Source organism: Nannospalax galili, unplaced genomic scaffold, assembly GCF_000622305.1.
Source record: "Nannospalax galili isolate Female #2095 unplaced genomic scaffold, S.galili_v1.0 scaffold312, whole genome shotgun sequence".
NCBI lineage: Eukaryota > Metazoa > Chordata > Mammalia > Rodentia > Spalacidae > Nannospalax > Nannospalax galili.
In genome coordinates this window covers 5,002,229-5,024,620 of record NW_008335967.1, presented here as the reverse complement: position 1 = coordinate 5,024,620, position 22,392 = coordinate 5,002,229, and the positions used below count along the sequence as shown (strand labels likewise).

The 22,392-nt window shown below is 39.4% G+C and overlaps 1 protein-coding gene across 2 annotated transcripts in view; it reads left to right on the top strand.

Moving 5' to 3' along the window:
• Lhfpl3 (LHFPL tetraspan subfamily member 3) overlaps positions 1-22,392 on the top strand; it is a 641,410-nt gene that overhangs the window by 416,931 nt on the left and 202,087 nt on the right. For both annotated transcript variants that reach the window (XM_008830749.2, XM_008830750.2), the window contains exon 2: positions 9,811-10,047. In XM_008830749.2, coding sequence (XP_008828971.1) covers positions 9,811-10,047 — 237 coding nt within the window. The remainder of the gene's footprint in view (positions 1-9,810; positions 10,048-22,392) is intronic.

Genomic DNA, 22,392 nt, shown 5'->3' with positions numbered 1-22,392 from the left:
AATAATTTAATATATATATAGTAAAAAAAATAATAATAAGTCCTTAACTCCAGTTCCAGGGGATCTGACACCCTTTTCTGTCCTGCTCATGCACTGCACAACAGGGGTGTACTTACACACATGCAGGCATAACACTCATACACATAAAATAAAAATAAATAAATAAGCAAAGACTGGGTATGTGGTACATAACTGAAACCCTAGCACTTGGGAGGCTAAGGCAGGAGAATCTAAACAAGACCAAGCTGAGTTTGCATAGTGAGCTCAAGTCTGGGGTAGGATTAATGAGACCCTGTCTCACATGAAGGAAGAAAAATGGGGTCGAGGGTGGACAAAGGACTTGAATAGGCACTTTTCCAAATATTACATAAAGTTGGATAACAGGTATATGAAAAGGTACTCGACTAATCGTCAGGAAAATGCAATTGAAGCCAATATGAGGTTGTTGGGGTTTGGCTTAGTAGTAGAACACTCGCCTAGCATGCAAAATGTCTAAGGTTCAGTCCTCAACACCAGGAAAATAAAAGACAAGAGAACAAATTTGGGTGATCCTGTGAAGATGTACACTGTTGATATGATTTTAGATTGATGTAGCTATAATGGAAAACAGTTTGGAGCTTTCTTAAAATTTTTATATAAAATTACCATGTGACCCCCAAATCCCTCTTCTGGGCATATATTTAAAGGATGTAATTACCATTTGTAAAGATGTCTGTTCTCCCAAATACGTGGTAGCACAATTCATAGTAGCCAATTTGTGGAAGCACTCTAGGTGTCCATCAAGGGATGAACAGGTAAGGAAATTGTGGTATATTATACACTGGAATATTACTGTCTTATTAAGGGAAGAGATCTTGCCATTTGTGATGTGTGGATGGACCTGGAGGACATTATGTTAAGCAAAATAATCCAGACACAGAAAGAAAAATATTGCAAGATCTCAATTTATTTGTTATCTTTCAAGACGGAGTCTGGCTATGCAAATCAGGCTGGCTTCAAAACTAATAATCTTCCTGTCTCAGCCTCCTAAATGCTGAGATCACCGGCATTGCCACTATACAAAGCTTATGTGATCTTGCTTTCAGGTGGACTCTTCTTAAAAATTGAACATAGAGGCCGGGTGTGGTGGTGCACGCCTTTAATCCCAGTACTCGGGAAGCAGAGGCAGGTGGATCTCTGCGAGTTCAAGGCCAGCCTGGTCTACATAGTGAGTTCCAGGACAGCTGGAGCTACAGGGAGACCCTGTCTCAAAAAGACCCCCCAAAAAACATCGAACATAGAGAAGAAAATAGCAGTTGCCTAGGTTGAGGCTAGAGAGAAAAAAATGGGAAAGTATATGTCAAAGGATATAAAATACCGAATATACAGAATTAAAAAATCAGAAGACCCAGTGCTCAACATGAAGGTAAAAGTGATGAATTCAAGGGCTTTTAAAAATGTGTGGTGCTGGGGCTGGAGAGATGGCTCAGGGGTTAAGAATACTGCACTAGCTGTTCTTGCAGAAGACCTGGGTTCGTATCCCAGCACCCACATGACAGATAACAACTGTCTGTAACTCCAGTCCCAGGGATCCAACAGCCTCTTCTGACCTCCACGGGCATTGCACAACAGGGGTGCACTTACCTACATGCGAGCAATACACACATACACATAAAAAAATAATAAATAACTTTTTTAAGTTTTTAAAAAAAATGAGTGGTGCCAGCTGGTCCCACCATAGGGGGTATGGCTCTGTGCATTTTTTCCTCTATAGTGGCTATACTAGTCACTTTTCTGATAAAACACTGACCAAAGAAACTTATAAAAGGAAGAGTTTATTTGAGCTATATTTCCATGCTAAGAGTCCATCATGGTGGGGAGGCATGGTGGTGGAGGTGGCCTGAGCAGAAAGCCTAATGATCACATCTTCAAGCAGGCACAGGAAGGGGAAAGAAACTAGAGATCTGGCAAGGCTTAAGAACTCTAAGCCTGCCCCCAATACATGCTTTCTCCAGAATGGCCATACCTTCTAAAACCTTCCAAGACAGTGCCACCGACTGGGGACAAAGCGTCCAAATACTTGGAGCCTATGGGGGACATTCTCATTCAAACCATAAGAGTGACCATTTTATTGCACATGTGATCTCCTTATATCATGTTGTGTATATTCTTTAAATATATATAATAAATTTTATGTAAACAAATTATTGGAGACAGTATAGATCTAGGCACATGGAAATATGACTAAGCCAAAGTCTGTCTTCCAAGTTTCATACTTCTTTGTGACCTTTCAATATGTTTGGTTTTATGTTTGCTGAAATTTTCATTAAAATATATGTTTATTAAAACCTAAGGAAGTTATTTAAAGAGATAGTTTTATAAAAGCCTCACTAGACCCTAATTGATCTATATCTTAATTATATATATATAGGATATTATATATTATAAATAAACCTTTAAGTTAGTAAGTTACATGCATGTAATCTTAAAAGAAAATATATGCCTTTTAGAATATATAAAATATTTGGCTAATTAATAGGCAACTTAAAATATGATGCCAAGAAAAAAAGTCAGTAATAAAAAGTGAGTTCTTGTGAAATTGTGTAAAACCAATACATGTGTATAAACATATATTTATATAACAAAGTCTCTTTAATTCACATCCCACACATTTAAAATTTATAATTAATCCAATGTTCTTGGCAGTACATAGCACATGAAATTCTGATTAGATAGAATACTAGCATAAACAAAGGAAATACTTATAATCTAAACACTAACCCACTCTAGTAGCCTGTACTCAAAGAATAAATGCCTAATTACAAATAGCATGTTAAGCACTGCTACTCTGTGTTCTTATCACTAAGGTCAGTGCACAACACTCATGCACATTGTTGCATAATAATGTGTGTGCATGACACGGATGCATACTATAACAGAGATGGGTTCACATCCTGGTTCTGCTGCTTGAAGGCTTTGTATGCTTTGAGCAGGCTATTTGAAATGTCTGTGCCTCAGTTTACTCATACGTAACAATAATATCAAGGTGGGCAGAGAATGACAGCAGCCCTCTACTCCCCCTCTGGAGCTCTAGACCAACTGAGACAGTGGCAAGCTGACAGCTAGAGAGGGAAACAGCCCATTTATGATAAGGAAGGTTAGGGTGGCTTTGTTAGCCAAAAAGTGTAGCCTGCACTCCCAGCATTAAACACACATGTATCTTTCTAGTCTTGAGATGTACTGTGATGTGGATGTGGTTGTCCCCCAAAAGTGCATGTGTTAGAGACTGCAGTGTGCCAATTAGTAAAACTTCTAAGAGATGGGACCTAGTGGGAGGCCCTGGGCTCTTTGAGAGTGCAGCCCACAAAGGGAATGCTGGTCTCCTAGAGTAAGTTGTAAAAGACTTCTTAGCCTGATTCCCTCTGGCTTCCTGTGACCTGCTCCTATCAGGTTGCTTTCATCATTGTGCTCTCCGTAGAAGCTGAATCAACAGAGCCACCCAAACTAAAAGTCTCTAAAACTATAAGCAAATAAGCCTCTTTTCTTCACAAGTAGGCTACCTCAGGTATTTCATTAAAGTAAGGCAAAACTGATAAATACTGACAGCCTTCAAAAAGCAGGCCTGTCCCGTGCTAAACAATACAAAGGAGTAAAACAATGCTTTGTGTAAGCAAGTGACTCATAAGGTAGAAAGGGGATGGGCAGATATGCCCAGTTCCTCTCCTCCAGACATTCATGAGTTGGTCACTGCACCTGCGTGGAAGAGGGATAAGAGATGGGCTACGGGACAGGGTATTTACAGAGAAACCCCTCCTTTTGGAAGCTAACAAGAGTCAGGAAAAGGGCCCCCACATTTCTCTCATCTTTATTTGAGGATTGAATGAGAAGATCCGTATAAGGTATGCCGCCCACATGAGAAGTTTTCAATAAATATTAGCTATTCTTGTGATATATGTTATTCTTATTAACTATGCCATTTTCAGTATTTCACAGAGTTTGGGCCTGTGGTATAATATAAATCAGGTCATCCAGCACTGTGCTCTACAGATAAGAACTGCCTTTGAATTTTTTGCATTCTAAATTTTAGTTTTTATTATATATGACTTTTTCAGTACTGGGGAGTAAACCAAGGGTTTTGTTTATGGTAGGAAAGTGCTCCACCACTGGGGCTGCATCCCCATCGCTCTGTGTAGCCATTAACCCTCAAAACCTGAACAGATTTAGCAAGTGATATTATACAATTAAATATTCTTCCTCTTGCTTAGCATCCTATCCTATAAAAGTTTTCTCCACCAACTATAGCGCCCGTCCCTGCAAGTGTGAGCAGATTTCTGATCATCCTGGGAAGTCCAGGTTCTCATTGCTGATTCAGCACCATGCACACTGTATTATGGGGCCCTTTATTCATGCAAAATAGGGCTAAGTGGCATGACAGAGCAGAGCAGACTACTTTTCTTATCACCATATACCACTTTCTAATTCTTGTCTTTTGACAACCCAAGGTTTGCTTATATTTTCTCTTAACCATGGCCATTCTAAGTGATATGTCTTTTGTGTTATGACCCCAAGTTAAATAGCCATAAAATTATATTGTGTTTAAAACTAAAATCTTCCAGGATACAATTTACTTTTTCTGCCACACTCTAAAACCACTGTATTTCATGTCCTGGGTCATTGAGTGACTCTATATTCCAGAAATAAACTGAGCTGTAAATATTAAACCTTTTGTCTATGTCTATTAGAGCTCAGGTTTGCTGACCATGAGCTGAGGAAGATGCTGAGGAAATGAGTCATCTATCTCTCTCACCAGGTGTTCAGAGTGGCAATCCTGGTGTGAAAGTTCACCCTTTGTAGGCCTGGCAACCTCTGCTGGCATCAATTTCTCCAGCTACTGTTTGCCCAAATAATTGATAGAGTTAAGTGAATGCAGGTCCCCCTTTCGCCACGTTCCCTTCAAGTGCTTTGGCAACACAAGACAATTTATCATGCTTCTGTGCAGCAGTGCATAGGGTTTTTTTAAGAGTGAATTTAGGCTTTCTCTTCCTGTTCAAAAATAAGCTGTTCTCAGGTTTGCAGTATTCAAGGCCCTGTGGTGGGACAGTTGGACCAGCCTCATAAGCAAGCCTAAGTAACTCCAGTCATAACCCCTCTATTTTTTTTCTGTCTTCCTTCACTTTCCTTTCAAGAAAGAGCCTATTACAAAGGCTTGTGGATTTTTCTAAGGATGTTCTTTCCACAGAGATTACATTCAGCTCTTTAACAAGAAAAATGCCAGTGCAATTAGTGGCTCTGGAGAAGCATTAGCCATTTGTGTACTATGTCAGAAGAACCCATTGTGGGATCAGTAGCCTGAATATAGAGCTCCTTGTAGAACTTGAATATTTCCTAACCACTTGAAACATACTTAAAATGGAAATCAACTATAACACACAAGGACACCTTTGTTATATTTTCTAGATTAGAAGATATTACAGTGGCATATCATAGGGCCATGGGTTTCTTTCCATTATTGTATGCTCACTCCCAACTGCTGAGCTCATACTTCTTAGTATTCAAGATGTTCTCTGATATACTTCCAGTAAACTTATTGCTGCAAGGAAGTTAACCATTTCCTTGGTGACATTCTAACAAGAAAGCCATTTTTTAGATAATAGTCCAGTTGGAATTAATTCTCCACTATCTCTTGTGGTCAAGAAATAACATGTGTGAATTAATAAAATATTCTGGTCCCTTATATACTCGAGTATTTACTGTAGTAATCAAACTATATCTTAGGGTTGATTGCTTTATAAATAGTTAATATAAAGCCAGGAGGAATATTATTTGTTCTATCACTGACCAAGAGAGCCAAGGATCTTTCAAGAGTGTATTCTGGTTATTAGAATGCCAGAAAATAGGGAGTATCACAGCACTCAAGCATTAATTAAAAGAAGCCAATAGACCCTAATCTATTTTAATCGCATATTAAATATACTAAAATTTAGGGAACTTTCCTTTTCAAAAACAGTTAAGTAGAAGGAGTTTGGATAGGAGAAGGAAATAATGTATGCTTTGACAATATATTGCTGAGAGGGAAAGCTTTTGTTATACAAGAGCCATGTAAAATTTTAAAAGCATTTAAATGCAATTTACGGGGGGGGGTATCTTACTATACAACCATTTAGATTTTCAAAACAGAAAAGCGAAAAAGGATCAAATTGTTCATGCTAAGAAAATGTTGTCAGAGCCAGGTGTGATGATGCATGCCTTTAATCCCAGCACTCAAGAGGCAGAGGCAGGCAGATCTCTGTGGAATCAAGACCAGCCTGGTTTAGTGAGTTCCAGGCCAGTTGTCAGGGAGACTCTGTCAAAAGAAAGAAAGAAAGAAAGAAAGAAAGAAAGAAAGAAAGAAAGAAAGAAAGAAAGAAAGAAAGAAGAGAGGAAGAAAGAAAGAGAGAGAGAAAGAGAGAGAAAGAGAGGAAGGGAGGGAGGGAGAGAGAAAGAAAGAAAGAAAGAAAGAAAGAGAAAGAAAGAACAGATAAAGAGAGAGAGAAAGAGAGAAAAATTAAAATGTTGAGAGAAAGAAAAAAGAGAAAAATTAAAATGTTGACAAGGAGCGGGGGCGGTGGCTGAAGAGATGGCTCAGCAATTAAGAGAACTGACTGCTCTTGCAGAAGATTTGGGTTCAATTCCCAGCATGCACATGGAGGCTAACAACCATCCATAACTCCAATTCCAGGGAATCCAATTCCCTCTTCTGACTTCCTCGGGTGTTGCAAGACATGGGTGCACTTACACACATGCAGGCAGTACACTCACACACATAAAATAAAAAATAATAATTTTTCAAAATTTTTAAAATTGTGTGGGAAACCTAGGCATATATCATATTTCCCATTATCCTGAAGGTTATTAGGATGTCCCTGTTAGGTGAGCCTAAACATTTTTCTCCAGGAGTCCCAAATCCTAACTTTCCCATTCCATTTTCACAATTTCTATAAACACCAAACTCCTTTAGATTATTGAAAATAAGAATTGCGTCTCAAAACTTCTGCTTTCACGCCTTTTAGCAAAATAGCCATTGCATAAAGAACAGTTGCATATTATTTCATCTATGTTGGGTATTTTTCTCTTCAAACTTTAATTTAGGAAGTCATATTTTGAAAACAGAATAATGGATTGCTATTTCAGGTCTTTGGTGGTTTTGGTTTTGGAGTGTCAATTCTACTGCTTTTTTTTAATCCCAATTTATAACTCAGAGTTTATAGAATGGAAACCTAAAAGATAGCCAATACAGGAGTCTTGTCCAAGTACCAGCATTCTACAGACTCTTAATCTCTACACTTTGTAACATCTGGGGACACTGACTTAACGCAGTGAGCCTTAACATGGATGATGGAGTATATGGGTTCCTGGGGTGGGGGCATGGGAAGGTGCTGGTGGGGACAGGGGTAAAAAATAATTAAAATTGTTTGAGATACTCTATATGAAATACACAAAAATTCAAAAAAAACACCAAATTTTGAAAAAGATAGTCAAATCTCCTCTTATGATAGAAAGAGCTTGAGGGAAAATGTCTATGTTGATGTCATCATTCCCCAGTGAATTGTCCTACAACACCAGGAGCTTGCCTGGGCTTGGGTCATGGTGATTTCTACTAAGTTTAGTTAAACTGCAATATAAGTTGTTCTTCAACTAACTCCCATTTGAAGGGAAAAAAGACATTTCCTTTACTCTGTAAGAAAATTTTCTTACAGATAAAATGTATTTAGAATATTTTTAAATATTCCAAGTAATTTAGAAGTGAGTTTTTCTTTAACAGATTATAGTTTAGACTCAAAGATCTTGTGCATTGTCCTAAACAAAATGAATTCTGTTCATGGAAACTACTATTTAAATATCTTTATTGATTCTTTGAGAATTTCATACAATGTATTTTTATCATATTCAGACCCCCTCCCCCATCTACGCTCCTACCCTACTAGCCACCCCCGACTTCATGTCTTCATGTCTTCTATTATTATTTTTCTCTTTTTTAAGGCCTATTGAGTCTAGTTTTTGTTACCCAAATGCTCTTGGGTATGGGTCCATCCCTTGGAGTCTGGTCAACCTCCCAGGTGTCACATGCTTGAAGAAAACTGACAAAATGTCTCTCTCTCTCTCTCTCTCTCTCTCTCTCTCTCTCTCTCTCCCAGCAGCAGTAAATTACCAATCCTCAGCTAGGTCTGGGGCTTCTTGCCCATCCCCCATCCAAAATCACATTTTTTTAAGCTCACAGATAATTTGCACTAGATTATGCTGTAGAGAGCATGTTGGGTACTCCAGGCTAAGAGATGGAGCAGCAATGTGAAAATATTTTCAAATCACCAACTTCACTTTATTTAAAGCACCCTCCCATGTACTTGCAATCTGTTGTCTAGTCATAACAAAATTATCTCTGTTGAATGTCAACTAAATTTGAATTCTCTTTAACTAGAGATCTGTGCCATGAGATAATTGTGGTCCTGAGACCACCATTCTTGTACTTTAGAGTATAGGGCCTAGGTATCATAATTCATTTATTCATCCATCCATTTTCCCATTAACTGAGATCATAAGAAAGTAACAAAGACTCAAAGCTGGCTACAACCAATGGTTCTGATAATTCATCAGTGTTCTAAATTGAAAAGAATTTGCAGCCAGGTATGGTAGTATATGCCTGTAATACCAGCATTTGAGAGGCTGAGGCAGGAGGACCGTGAGTTCAAAAGTCAACCTTGCCTACATAGCTAGATTGTCTCAAAATGAAAGAAGAAAATGGATGAGGAGATGATGGTATCGTCAGTAAAGAGTCTGTTGCACAAACCTGAGAACCTGAGATTGGATCTCTAGAATGCACTACCATCTATATCCCCAGCACGGGAAGGGTCAGGACAGGTGGATTCCTGAAGCTCATTGGCCAGTTAGCCTTGTTGAATTGGTGAGTTTCAGGTTCAGTGAGAAACCCTGTCTCAAAAAACAAGGTTAGAGAGAAAATGAGAAAAGATATTTGACATTGACCTCTGGCCTATACACACACACACACACACACACATGCACACACACATGGGCCACAAACACCAGCACACATACAAACATGTACCGACACCACACACACAACATAACACATATACACACAAAAAGAAAAAAGTATTCTTATGCAATGATATTTGAGAAATATATATATTCTGAAATTCTTAATTTCCATAAGCATTCTGTTTCTGTTTTCTGTTTTTCATTGTGTTGCAGTGTTTTTCAGACTTTAATTTAAAAAAAAACTAGAATGAAGGCTAGACTAGACAGCATTGATGTGTACTGCACGTGGCAATGAGAATTTCAAGAAGCTTCAGGGCATTGGGGGTAGGGATCACATTGTTATTTTTCACAGTGATTCAAAGTCAATACACACTCTGGTATTTTCCATGTCATCCTAATCCCTTATCTGGCTGCTGTCACAGCTCTTCAAAGCCAGAGCTGAATTGTCATTCTGTAGTGTTATGATTCCTTATAGCCTATTTGCAATGGAAGCCTTCCCCAAACGCACACAAAATTTCAATGTCTTAATATTTTCTCATAGATCAGTCTACCATTGCCTCTCTCAGGGTGCATGGGCTTACTCCAAAATATAGACCTGGAGCTCCTTTCGCTGAAGAGTAGAATGCTAGACTACAAGTACACACACACAAACACACACGCACACAGACACACACACACAGTGTAGTGTAGTGATAATTTGCTGCTTTCTAAATCAAGAAGAGTTTGGAATTATTTGACAAACTGTAGAAATCTGCTAACTTCTTTTTCCCTTTGTTTTCCTCTCTTTTTCTCTCTAAGCTGCCTGCCTTGTGCTTGGCTGTATGATTTTCCCTGATGGCTGGGATTCAGATGAAGTAAAACGGATGTGCGGAGAGAAGACAGACAAATACACTCTTGGGGCATGCTCAGTTCGCTGGGCATACATCCTAGCTATTATTGGAATACTGGACGCCCTGATCCTCTCCTTTCTAGCATTTGTGCTTGGTAACCGACAGGACAGCTTGATGGCAGAGGAACTGAAGGCAGAAAACAAAGGTAAGATTACTGTAAGGAACTCTTACTGGATGCCTCGAGCACAAAAAAGAAAACAAGCCGTCCAATCTTTCCTGGCAAGGGCTCTTTCCCCTGCTGCTTGAATTTGCTCCATCTTTTAACGCCGCGTGACTCCAAGACTTCTCCCCAGAATCAAGAAGTTTGCACGATTAAAGTGCAGTATTGCATTTACTTATCTTTCTGAGGTGCCTGTCTTTCCAGGTCTCTCTATGTCCATTAGGATTGTTTAAATGTATTTTTCCACTTTCTGCTTGCCTCCTCTAATCTCTTAGCTGTCAGGAGTTAATGGATAAGAGGCAGCGTTGTGGGGCAGGTTCTGTTTGGCTGGATGCAAAGTACTTCCTTGGTGGATTCAAGTATTTTTTCTGGGTGAAATAAATGCCTGGGAAATCTCTAAAACCATCATAATCACTTGATTTGAATTCAAAGGTAACCTGTTAGAGAGAGAGGGAGCAGTGAGGCTGGCCTAAGTAGTTGTGGAAATTATAGTAGCTCCCTAATTAGCTGATTTTCCAATGTGATATCTAGGCAATTACAAGTCCTTAGATTTATTTTCAAAAGGAAATTGTCAACTAAAACACAAGAAAATTGGGAGAGAGAAGGGGGCATTGAATGGTGAACTATGCCCAAGTATATTACAGTAGGTGACTAAGAGCAAGTCATTATTCAAGATGAATCTTATAATTTTCTCTCCATATTTTGAGACCCACTCTTTGGGGTAGAATCTTAATGTCAAGGATTTGTTACAGACTTAGATTCATGCAATGTATTTATCTTTATCTTATGAGGTTTGGTTTTTCTTTCTGTTGTTGTTTGGTTGGTTGATTTTTAAGATAGGGTCTTCTCTGTAGCTCAGGCTGACCTCAAGGTTTTGATCCTCCTGCCTCAGCCTCCTGTGCTGAGCAGACTTGTGCTACTGTGCCTGACTCTTCATGTTATCTTTAATCTTCACAATTTGCACTTATATCAGCACCTTGATCTGAGTGGTTTCCTCTACCTTTTTGTTCCTAGTTAGGAGCTAAATGTAACCTTGAATTATTAAATTTAGCTTATTATTTCAAGCAGCTGTTAATTTCAAATGCCTTTTGCTATTTCTAATAGGCCCTCACTATAAGTATGCATAACCTTGTACACGGATGTCATGTGCCAGTGGTCACATAATGAGCTTCACAGGTAGACATTATTGTTTATGCTTGTGAAGTATGAACATGAGAAGGAAAAATAGAACACTCAGGAGAGTAACAGCCACCCAGAAACTCTTCTACCCCCTGACTCATAGACACACTATATATTAGTTTACCTAATCCTGTTAAAAATATTCTAGAAGCCAGGTGTGGTGGTACATGCCTCTAATCCCAGCACTTGGGAGGCAGAGGCTGGCAGATCTTTGTGAGTCCAAGGCCAGCCTTTGTGAGTTCCATGCCAGCTGGGGCTACAGGGAGACCTTGTCTCAAAAAGACCCCTCCCAAAAAAAATTCCAAACACAAAGGTAACAAATCACAGGAAGTGATGCCAAAGCTACCATCCTCTCAGAGTTGACTTTCTAGATTAAAAAAAATAATAAGTCAATGTGAAGATAACAGTTGTTGTTTCACTTATGTCACAGATTTAGTACTTTCCAGACACTGATTAGTTTGATGCTTTTTGGAGCCCTTGTCTATCTCTGTGGCTTGTTGGATGTAAACAACTCTCTGTCTTGCTAATTACAAATATAATGGTAAGGATAGCTCAAATTAGACAAGTTACCTTCCTGAAAGAATAAATTAAAGACCGCTTTGTTCTGAAAATACTTGATTTATACCAGCATCTAATAACAGGACAGAATGCTATTTGTTCCATGTAAAGTTCAAAGTTACATTGAGAATTTTGGCTTACTAGATCTCCTTTGACCACAAATGCAAGAGAATTTGGGGGTGGGGGAAGAAAAACTAATAAAAGCAGGAAAATTTTTATTTGGCAACGGAAGATTCTGATTCATATGCCCATATGAATGGCCTCTCTCTTGAATGCAAACTTCAGAAATGAACAGTCAGGAATATAGAATAACACTTAGCATTTTCAAGATGGCTCTTTACTGCTAATGTTCTCAACTATATATTGATTCCTGATCCCTTCTGTCTAGGTCATTACTAAAGACAGGTGACATATTAGAAATACCTTGGCAGAAGTTTTGATGGGAAAGAAAGTTAAAAGATACTAACATAAGGCTTAGAGATTGTGTATGTATGAGTTCTCTGTATTTACCAACTCGGCTTGCATCACCATCATTTTCTACATCTTGTTCTGAAGGATTATAGTTAATAGCAGCTCATCTGCCACAGACCAGAGAGCTCCAACAAAGCACCAGAGAACATCAGGCCATGTGAATGAAACATTTCGATTGCACTGCGTTCTTATTTCTCCATCCAAAATCCTTAATCTGAGACTAAGAAAATGTAAACAGCTCTTCTACGCATCAGGCCTCATGAACTAGAATCTGTAAAAATCAGTCAAGGTTCCTAAACTTTGTATAAAATTTAACCAAACATACGTGTTTCTGAGAAATGATGAGGCTTCGTCATTACTGTACAAAGTAGCAATCTATGTACAAGACTGAACCTTCTGAACTCAGATTATTTGATGAAAGACAAATCAATGATTCTATATGTTGCATGCATGAGCATATTTTCACGAAATAGAAGTTTAATGGATTTTAAGTAATACAATAACCCAAATGAAGCATCAATATCCTAAGGAAGGAGATTGGGTTTAAGTTAAATTTCAGAATAATTTGTAATTATGAAACTGATCATATAGCCTTACAAATTTTCAAGGATGTATTACCGTAACTGTTTACTTAGCAAAACATTTCTTCACTATTAATTTTTCCTAATAAAACTACCAAAATGTCCCATGGGAGCCAAGGCCCTGTTTGAGTTCCAGGGTAATACAATAAGTCAGAAATAAATCTAGTCCTGGCTCAGAATTTTAGAAGATCTTATTTACCCCAGGATGCCTTCTGATGTCAAGAAAGAAGGCAGTATTTTAAGTGAAGCCATGGCTCAAAAGAGTAAACTAAAGCATGCATACATTCTTATATCAATCATATCACTAAACACATTGTAATGTCTTCTACAGTTTTTCAGCTTATGGTTCACCAGTCATATCAACCTATATCTCTAGTAGCTGGAGCACTACAGAGGGAGCAAGCCTGAAGAGATAGCATATGCCCCCAGCTTCAAGAACTTTGTCCTTAGTGGTCAATCTCATGTCCTGATCATATCTTCTTTAGGGCTATAGTAGTTAACCCTGCAGCACACCTTTCCCCTTTGTCTGGAAGAGCCATCATGTAGATCCAGGTTATCTATGTATCATTGCAGCAAAGATATCACATCTGTGAATCCTTCTCAACAATCACTCTAACGGGATAAACCACAATTGCTGCCACATCAATTGCATAATGTATCGGGGAAGAGAAGGGAACTCAATTCTCACTGTTGAGCACGTTCCACTCATAGGATCTTAAAATGAAAGGGAATATAAGATGCTACTGAGTCATAAATTAATCATCACAAGACGCTATTCAATGAGAAAACAGGGAGGGGGTAGGCAAGTAAAGCCCCACTTCTACAGACTGCAGCTGCCTCCGAAGACACATCCAGTGAACTTACCCCTGGCTCATTTCAGCACCTCCCCCAAGGTTGCTCAAGGCTCTCCTTTTCCAAAGAGCACAAAGATCACTTGAAAGATATTTCAGCTGAAACTGATCATAATTGTGAAATGGAAAATTAAAACAAAGGCATTTTCACATACTTTCAACCAACAGTAAGTAATCATGTTATTGCTTCTCCAACTTTTGACTGGGATCAAGTACAGTATCTGTTCTTACAGGAAGTAACAACTTTGAAGAGGCAAGCACTATCATAGAAGAGATTTCTATAAAGCATAATCAGCTAGGGAGCTCTATTGAAGTGCCAGAATAATTCTTAATGAAAAAAATAAAATTGTCACTGAAAAACAAAGTGAAATGAAAACTTCTTAAATTCAATTAACTTTGTAGAGGAGTTGGCCCATTAAACACGAACATGCACACACACAGGAGCACACAGCCTCTTCTCCCTGCTCTGAATCAGGTGACACAGGCCTGCAGGCAGTGTGGTCCTCGGCTCAGGGATAACAGTGGATGGGCAGGTGTTCCTTCTTGTTTAGGAGAGCATCAGCATGGTTTCTAAATGAGCTAACAACATTTAACCTTGATACGCCGTTTAATTGCATATTTTAACACACTGAACTGTGAAGTCAATTTAATTATGTAAAATTAAAGTTTCACCCAGATAAAAAGGATTTAAAATGAAAGCTTCAATTTCAATTTCTTTCATTAATTGTGAAAGGATAAATAATTACATTCTCCAGAGCTCCTATGCTACAAATATCTCTTTCCTTGTCAGACATCATTTATAAAGAGGTCTGTTTCTACGTTTGTGTATATGGTCTTTAGAATTGCTTATCAGATAATTGGGTCCTCTCATGAACAGTTTTAAAGTCACTTGTCTTCAAGCACTTAAACTGCAAATGAGAAAACATGATTATCCATCAAGAGGTGACTCAAGCCACGGTTTACTTATCAAGTGGCTTAAGCACTTTCTTAATACTATAATAGGGGGAGTAAGAATAAATTTATTTTACTTAACTAATTGAGAAATCCTTTGGGACTTTGATTTTAGGTGTCATGCCATGCTATGGCCACACGATGAGTGGCAGTGTGGCATAGTGTAGAAGGAGGGACGTGTGCACTTGTCTTCAGGCTGCCCAGCACTCATACTGCTCCTGACATTAGCTGAGACTAACATCTTTTTGTGTACATTTTTATTGAATTTTTGTGTATTTCATACAAAACTTCTTAATCATCTTCATACCCCCTCCCCCATCTGCACCCTCCCATTCCCCTCTCATGGGATTCCATGTATTTTGTCATTTATGTTAAGGCCTACCAAGTCAAGTTAGTGTACCCAGACATCCCACAGTGCAAGTTCATCCACTGGGGTCTAGTCAGCCTATCTAGAGTCACACTCTTAAAGAATATCAACTCTCCCTCACCCAGCAGTAATCAGCTGTCAATAGTTCTTTGCCTAAAGTTGGGGCCTGCTGCCCATTTCCCCAGTTCTGGGTTTTTGTCTGCTTGAGTTTCTATGGGTCTTGTGCATGCTGTCACCATTGCTGTAGGTTCATATGAGCAAGGTCCCAGGAGCCTGTAAGACTCTGTTTCTGTATGGTCATGCACCTCCTCCTGTGGCTCTTACAGTCTTTCTGCCCCCCTCTTCCACAATGGTTCCTGAGCCCTGGATGGGTGAAGTTTAATATAGGAGTTCTGTCCAGGGACCCACACTCTGTAGACGCTTACTTTATGCTTTAGCCATTTGTGGCCTTTTGTGTTCATTGGTCTCTGTTGCATGAGGGAGCTCCATTGATGAGAGTTGAGTGACGCATTCATGTTGTCTCTACCCATTGTTCCACTATGTTCTGTGAGCCTTAGGTGTAGAGATTCCATTGTAGACTAACATCTTAGTAGTTCCAGAATTAGCCCTTCTGGTCTGTAAAATGCAGGACTTATCCAAACATCAACAGGTTCTTCCAGTGCTCAAAGAGTTGAGGGTGATAAGGACTCAATCCCTCACAGTAACAAACACTTCCTGAGACTTGTTAGCATGCAAGGGTGTCTAGGAGGAGGGAAAAAAGATCAAGGAGAAGGCTTTGGGATTCCTTGGGTGTTTTCTCCCTCTAGTGTATGCCCAACCACTGGACTACTCTGTCACTAGCCCACTCATAAATACCCACAAGAGTGGAATGAGTCAGATTTTAAACACTGTGGCCCATGGCAGAGAAGCCACCATGCCTAACTAGATTCTGATCCCATGTGGTGACCATATAGGTACCATGATAGTGGACAGAGCCCCAGACCAGGATCAGAGCACATTGTTTCTGGTGTCAATGCCAACAGATGACTTTGGACCAATCCCTGACCATCTCAGAATCTCAGTTTCATCTTTATAAAATGGGAGCAACAGTATCCAGCCCTGCCTCCTCTGTTTATTGGAGGAGTCTCACAAAAGCATGAGGGTAGAAGTCATTTATCAACAGGAGAGTTGGTATAACCTTTATCATGACTAGGTTTGTTTTATTTTTGTTTGGTTTGGTTTGGTTTGGTTTGGTTTGGTTTGGTTTGGTTTGGTTTGGTTTGGTGGATGGGTCTCCCTAGTCCCAGGCTGCCTAGAAGGCACTATGTGGACCAGGTTTGATCTCACAGAGCTCTACAGCCTCTGCCTCCAGAGGACTGGGATTAAAGGCTTGTACCACCACCCCTGGTGTTGATTTGATATATGAAATGGCCCAATGAGGTATTTATCATCACCCTAGTTCTTTATATCAGAACTAAGGTATAGGGAAATTTAATATTTTGTCAAATTTTTCAGAGCTAGGAAAGAATGGGTTTGAGCTCAAATAAAATAATTTAACACAAAATTTCAAGGCTTATCTTTCATACAGCATCATGTCATCAACTCTTAAGAGATGCTGATTCTGTTGCTTCCAGCTTAATCACTCAGGCCTGTATAAGTAAATAATTTAGTCTTATTGTGGTCACTTTTAGAATGTTATATAATCAAAAGGGTTTTTTAAATAATATTTTATTGATTACTTGAGAATTTCTTTTTTTAATATATTTGTATTGATTCTTTGGGAATTTCACATAATATATTTTGATCACAGTCAGACCCTCTCCCCCATCTCCTCTCAGATCCACCCCCCTCACTTCATGTTGTCTATTATTTTTTAAGATCTATTGAGCCTAACTTGTATTCCCTAGATGCTCTTGGGTGTAGGACCATCCCCTAGAGTTTGTTCAACCTACTCAGCATCACACCCTTAAGGAAACTAAGTCTCCCTTTCCCAGCAGCTAGCAATTGCCAACAGCTCCTTGGCTGGGTCTGGGGCTTTTTGCCCACCTCCCCCATCCATGCTGGGGTTTTGTCTGCCTTGGCTTGCACAGTTGCTGTGTATGCTGTCACAACTGCTGTGGATTCGTATGTGCAACTAAAGTTTAATACATTTGAGAATAGAGTTTAAAATCCATGCTGTTATTTACCTATGATGTTTTATAAATACCTAGTAAAGTAAGATCAGGAAGCCCGGGGCGGGGGTGCATCTTCAAGTGCTTTAAATTAAAACTAGAATGAGGCCAAGGTGAATTATTTGTTTCCTGATAGGGTTTGTTTTAAAGTTTTCAGTCTTCAAAGAATCTCAGAATGGACCTAAAAAGAAACTGCACATACTCTGATACTTTTTCAGAAGGATTGAAACTGTGCTGAGCACTGAGGCAAACCTGGAGGTCCTGGTGGAGTCAGCTGTCTTGTGTTCTTGTTGCTTCTGATTGTTCTACTCTGGCTTCACAATCTCACTCCAAGTTTCTCCTTCAGAATTCCACAGACAGTCTTGTTAAGGGCATCTCCTGGCCTCCCACCTGTTGAATTTCATAGTCCAGTTTTAATCTTGTCCTATCAGCAGCCTTTTCACATCTTGAAGCTCTGTCTTGAATTTTTGCCAAGTGGTTTACTTTATCTAACTCTCCTGCTTCTGCTGCTCTTTCAGCTACACTTCCTCTGTTGATTGTCCATTCTTTTGATGGAGTACCCTTTTTAGCTACGTCCCGTCCCGGTAACCTCATGTGGTGCCCTATCTTTAAACTGCATCTGTTTCCCCATGGCTCTTGGCTTACCACCCACACATACCTCTCCAATGAAGTCTGATCTCATATACTCAACTGCCTGCTTCTTAATTTGATTAGTATCTCAAATTTACCATGTCCGCGACTGAGTTCCTCATACATCCTACAAAACAATAAAACCTCCCCTCCTATGGCCTTCCTCATCTCTGTTAATGGCAACCTTATTCCTCTAAATGCTCAGACAAAATCTTGAAATATTCTGCCTCTTCCTCGCACAACCTACACCTAACCATGAAAAATTCTTATCACCTCTACCGTAAAACAGACTGGAGTCTTCCACCTCTTATCCTTATCACTGCTGGTATCCTGATGGAGGCCATTGTCCTTTTTCCCAGGCATCCTTTGGCCCTTTCGGTCTAGCTTCAGAGCAGCCAGTGTAATGCAGACACAGGTAATGGTCATGTTGTTCTTCAACTTGAGGCCCTCTGGTGACTTGGTGATCTCACTAAGAGGAAAAGCCCAAGTCATTTTCCATGATCTACAATGCAGTGCAAATCTACCTCCATCTTTGTCACTCAGATCTCTGAACACCCAGGTTTCTTTCTTCCTTCTTGTTCTTCAGACACCAGGAATCATGCCAGTTCAAGATCTATGTTTTTGCTGTTCCCTCTGACTAAAATAGTCTCCTCCATAAGGCTTGTTCCTTCCCTCTGTTAGGTTTTCCCTAAATGTCACCTTCTCTGAGGAACACACTATTTCTTGTTATTAGTTGTCTGCCTCCCCAGGGGAAACACAGGCAGAGAGTGTTCTCTTTTGTTTACTACTGTATACTCAATACTTTAGTGGTAGCTGGCATATGTAGACACTCAATAGTTACACTTCAAATGAGTAGATTACTGAATGAAAAGATGAATCTTTTCTTGCCTCCATCTCATTATAATGTTACTCTGTGGCGTCATAGATCTTACACATAAAAAGGCTTTGTTTGGGTGAGGTTGAAATGTGCTCCTTCACGTCTATCCATTGCCATCACCTCTTCTACTCTAAACCACTGACTTATTCAGAAACAGGTAATGTTGGTAATGGATACAGTAATGCATTCACCAAGATGCATTAATGCCTTGGCCTTTAAGCAGCATGTTATTCATACTGTCCACTACCCTCAGAAGGAACCAGAGGTGAGTGCCACCACTGGTGGAAGGAGGGAAACAGAGGGGACACAAAATTGTGCTGCAAGGAGGGGGATGGAGAGGGCATTTAAAGGTGTGGTGGGAGGAGAACATAGCAGGAGCTGCTCAGGAATGCACATTTGGAGAGTGTCTCCATCACTTTACCCTCCTGACCTACAGGTAACTTGGAAAACATCTGAATTTAGGAGACTATAATTCATTCAAAAGCTTCATGTCAAGATCATTAATGTACTGTGGTTTGCTCAAAGAGGGAGCTTCCTCTTTGATTAGTACTCAACCTCTAATTACAAAGATTTTTCTCTCTGTTTCCCCAATTAGCTGACATCCAGTTGAAGTAGTTTAGGAATCTGATGGTAAAGCTAGAGCTGACTAAATCCTAACCCAAGCAATACCATTACGAACTCTACTTCCACATCCAAAATAAGTTTTGACATTTCAGTTATCATTTTAGTCCCTGAGATAATGTCTGAAGAGACAAGAATCTCTGGGTAAATATCAAACCAGCTAGAAAAACTGGGAACTTGGAGTTTTAAAAAAGGAAAAAGGGGAGGCAGAGGAGAGGCATGAGACAGTGAAAGAAATAGACCCTTATACAACAAAACCATGCCATCTAAGAGTCAAGCCCTACTAGAAAATGTCTACTCCCGTTTCCCGCAGAACTTTAAATGGAATCTTTGTTAGGCTAAAGCTTACCAGCTTCCCCGCTCTGTCTCTTCCCTTCCTTTGAGCAACATGATCTTGAAAGCTGAAAGAGAATATAACTGACCTTTGTGAGACACAATTCATGAACTGCTTACTTCTAAGTTATTCGTCTATACACAATTATCTTTTCTTTTTTTAATTTTATTATTTTTATTTTATGTGTATGCGTGTAATGCCTGCATGTAGGTAAGTGCACCTGTGCAATGGCTGCAGAGATCAGAAGAGGCTGTCAGATCCCCTGGGACTGGAGTTACAGACAGTTGTTAGCTGCCACATGGGTGCTGGGATTCAAACCTGGGTCTTCTGCAAGAACAGCCAGTGTTCTTAACCGCTGAGCCATCTCTCCAGCCCCACAATTATCTTTTCTTTTGAAGACACACATCTCCGCATGGCTTTAGCAGATACCTCAGCATTTGAAGTTCATTAGTGATCAGTTTTCTCTTTCTAAATTTCTGTTTTGATTTTTAACATGTAATATAAATCTACTTGTTAAGATAACTGCTTTTGTTTTGGACAAACACTTTAGCCTTTCATTTTTATTTTATTTATTTTATTTTTTAGCTTTTTGAGACAGATTTTGTTGTGTATCTAGGGGTGCCTTTAGATTTGTGATCTTCAGTCTGCTGGATGTCAGGATTACTGGTTAACTACTAGACCATAATTATACTGGTTAAAGTTCTTTCTCCCTCAGAAATATAGTAAAAGTATCTGTAAGTTCATATTCTTGCTGTCTGCTCTGGTTTGTTTACCCTGTGAGTTTCTCTCCCCCAATTTTCAGTCTCTGGATCTTTTCTATGTATTTTGTAGAAAGAAGTACGTATATGAAGTCAAACATTAATCCCTTGCGTGTAATTCAAGTCAAATCTGAAGCCTCAACTTCTCAAATTTATTTTTAATGTAATGGCAAAATCGGTATCTACATTCTTAATTATATGTTAAATGATTCCATTGTGAGGTCAAAAACCACAAAGATGAAACCTGATGTTTCATTTGCCCCTGCAAGAAGAAACACAGTTGTTCTTCTCGTCTGAATGGGGCAAACAAAACCCTGCCATGGTAAATAAATACTGAAATTATCGGCAGAGAGGTTTTGTCTCTAGTAATGCTTCACAAAATGTGCCTTCTACTGTGGAAAAAATCCTGCAACTTTCACTTCTGACACTTAGGATTCTTGAAAGTGAGCAAGAAACTATGTTGTATTTATATTATCTCTCGTGTTCAAATTCTTAGGTAAAGTACTTTATAAATTTTAGTGCTTGTTATTGGATCACTTTAATGAAAAGCTTTATAGAAATAGTTAATGTCTCCACTTAGCATCTCTTTTGTATGAGAAGCAGTTTGTCCCTTCACTAATTGCAAAGGAAATAAACTTGCCTGTACATTACCTGATATAGAGGCATGGTTTTAAAAGACTCCAAGAATTGCAGCTGAGAACAATGCACTGCCACTCTGCCTCCTTAGGTGAGTCATCTCACTTCTGAGGACCTTGTTTTAAGAGAAAAAAAAATGCACTATATACTGTGACCCAAAGAAGGGGCAAACAACGGCATTCAACTGAACTCACCAAGCATTTCCTGTATGTCTAAGGCATGCCATGTCTAATGATAGTCACTGAGGGTTAACACATCTCTCAGCTCTCATTAGAAAAGTTCTTACAGTAGATGGCAGTTAACACAGAAACCCACAACTGATCGACCTACAGAAAATAAGAGGTGGCAGACTTCTCTGCCATTAAGTGGGACCCCTATATCATACTCTCTCCTCCCAAGGCTCAGGAATCATTGCAAAAGAGGGTGCAGAAAGATTGTAAAAGGCAGAGGTGGTAGAAAAACACAAGGAACCCATGTTTTCCAGATTCAGAAGGGCAATTACACATATGAACCCACAGTGTTTGTGACCGCATGCACAAGACCTATGCAAGCCCAAGCCAGACAAAATCCCAACATGGATGGGGGAGGTGGGCAAGAAGCCCCAGCCCTAACTAAGAAGGAACTATTGTCAGTTGATAGCTGCTGGAAGATGGAGAGGCATCATCTTTAAGGATGTGGCACAGGGCAGGTTGATCAAGCTATAAGGGATGGACCCCCACACAAGAGTATTTGGGGACTCAATAGGACTTAAAAATACTATAGAGGACATGAAGTGAAGAGGTAGAAGTGTGAGGAGATAGGTAGGGGGTCTGAATATGGTCAAAATAAAATTATTTTTGAAAGAAAATAAATATAGGGTTCTTGGAAAAGAAATAAGTTGAGTGGGGTTTATCCTAGGTCGCTTGGAGAGCATTTAGTGTTATAGGTATTTTTGAAGCCCAATCCTGTTCTGACATTCACAGCTTCATGAGGGCACCGTGTTGGTGCCAGCTCTGTGTAAAATGAGTGAATACCCTTCACTGACAGCTGACATGCCAGCATCAGTGAAAAATTATGTTAGAAAAAGCAGAGACTGCTTTCCAAGGACAGTTGGACATATAAGGATTCATCTTCTGGGAGTCTTTTGAAAAATCAGCCTGTGGAAAAATATCAGAGTCTGTCAGTATCAAAGGGAAGGAGGTCATGATGATGAAGAAACAGAAAACACGACAGATTGTTGTGAAACCGGGACAAGTAAGAGGAATGGCAGAGGTGGAGAAGTCTTCTACTTGGAGCATTCATTTCAGAGCAGCCAACTTAACATCTAAACTCCAAAAACTTTACTGGAGGAAGTCACTAGTAACCATCCACATGGTCCCTTTTGACT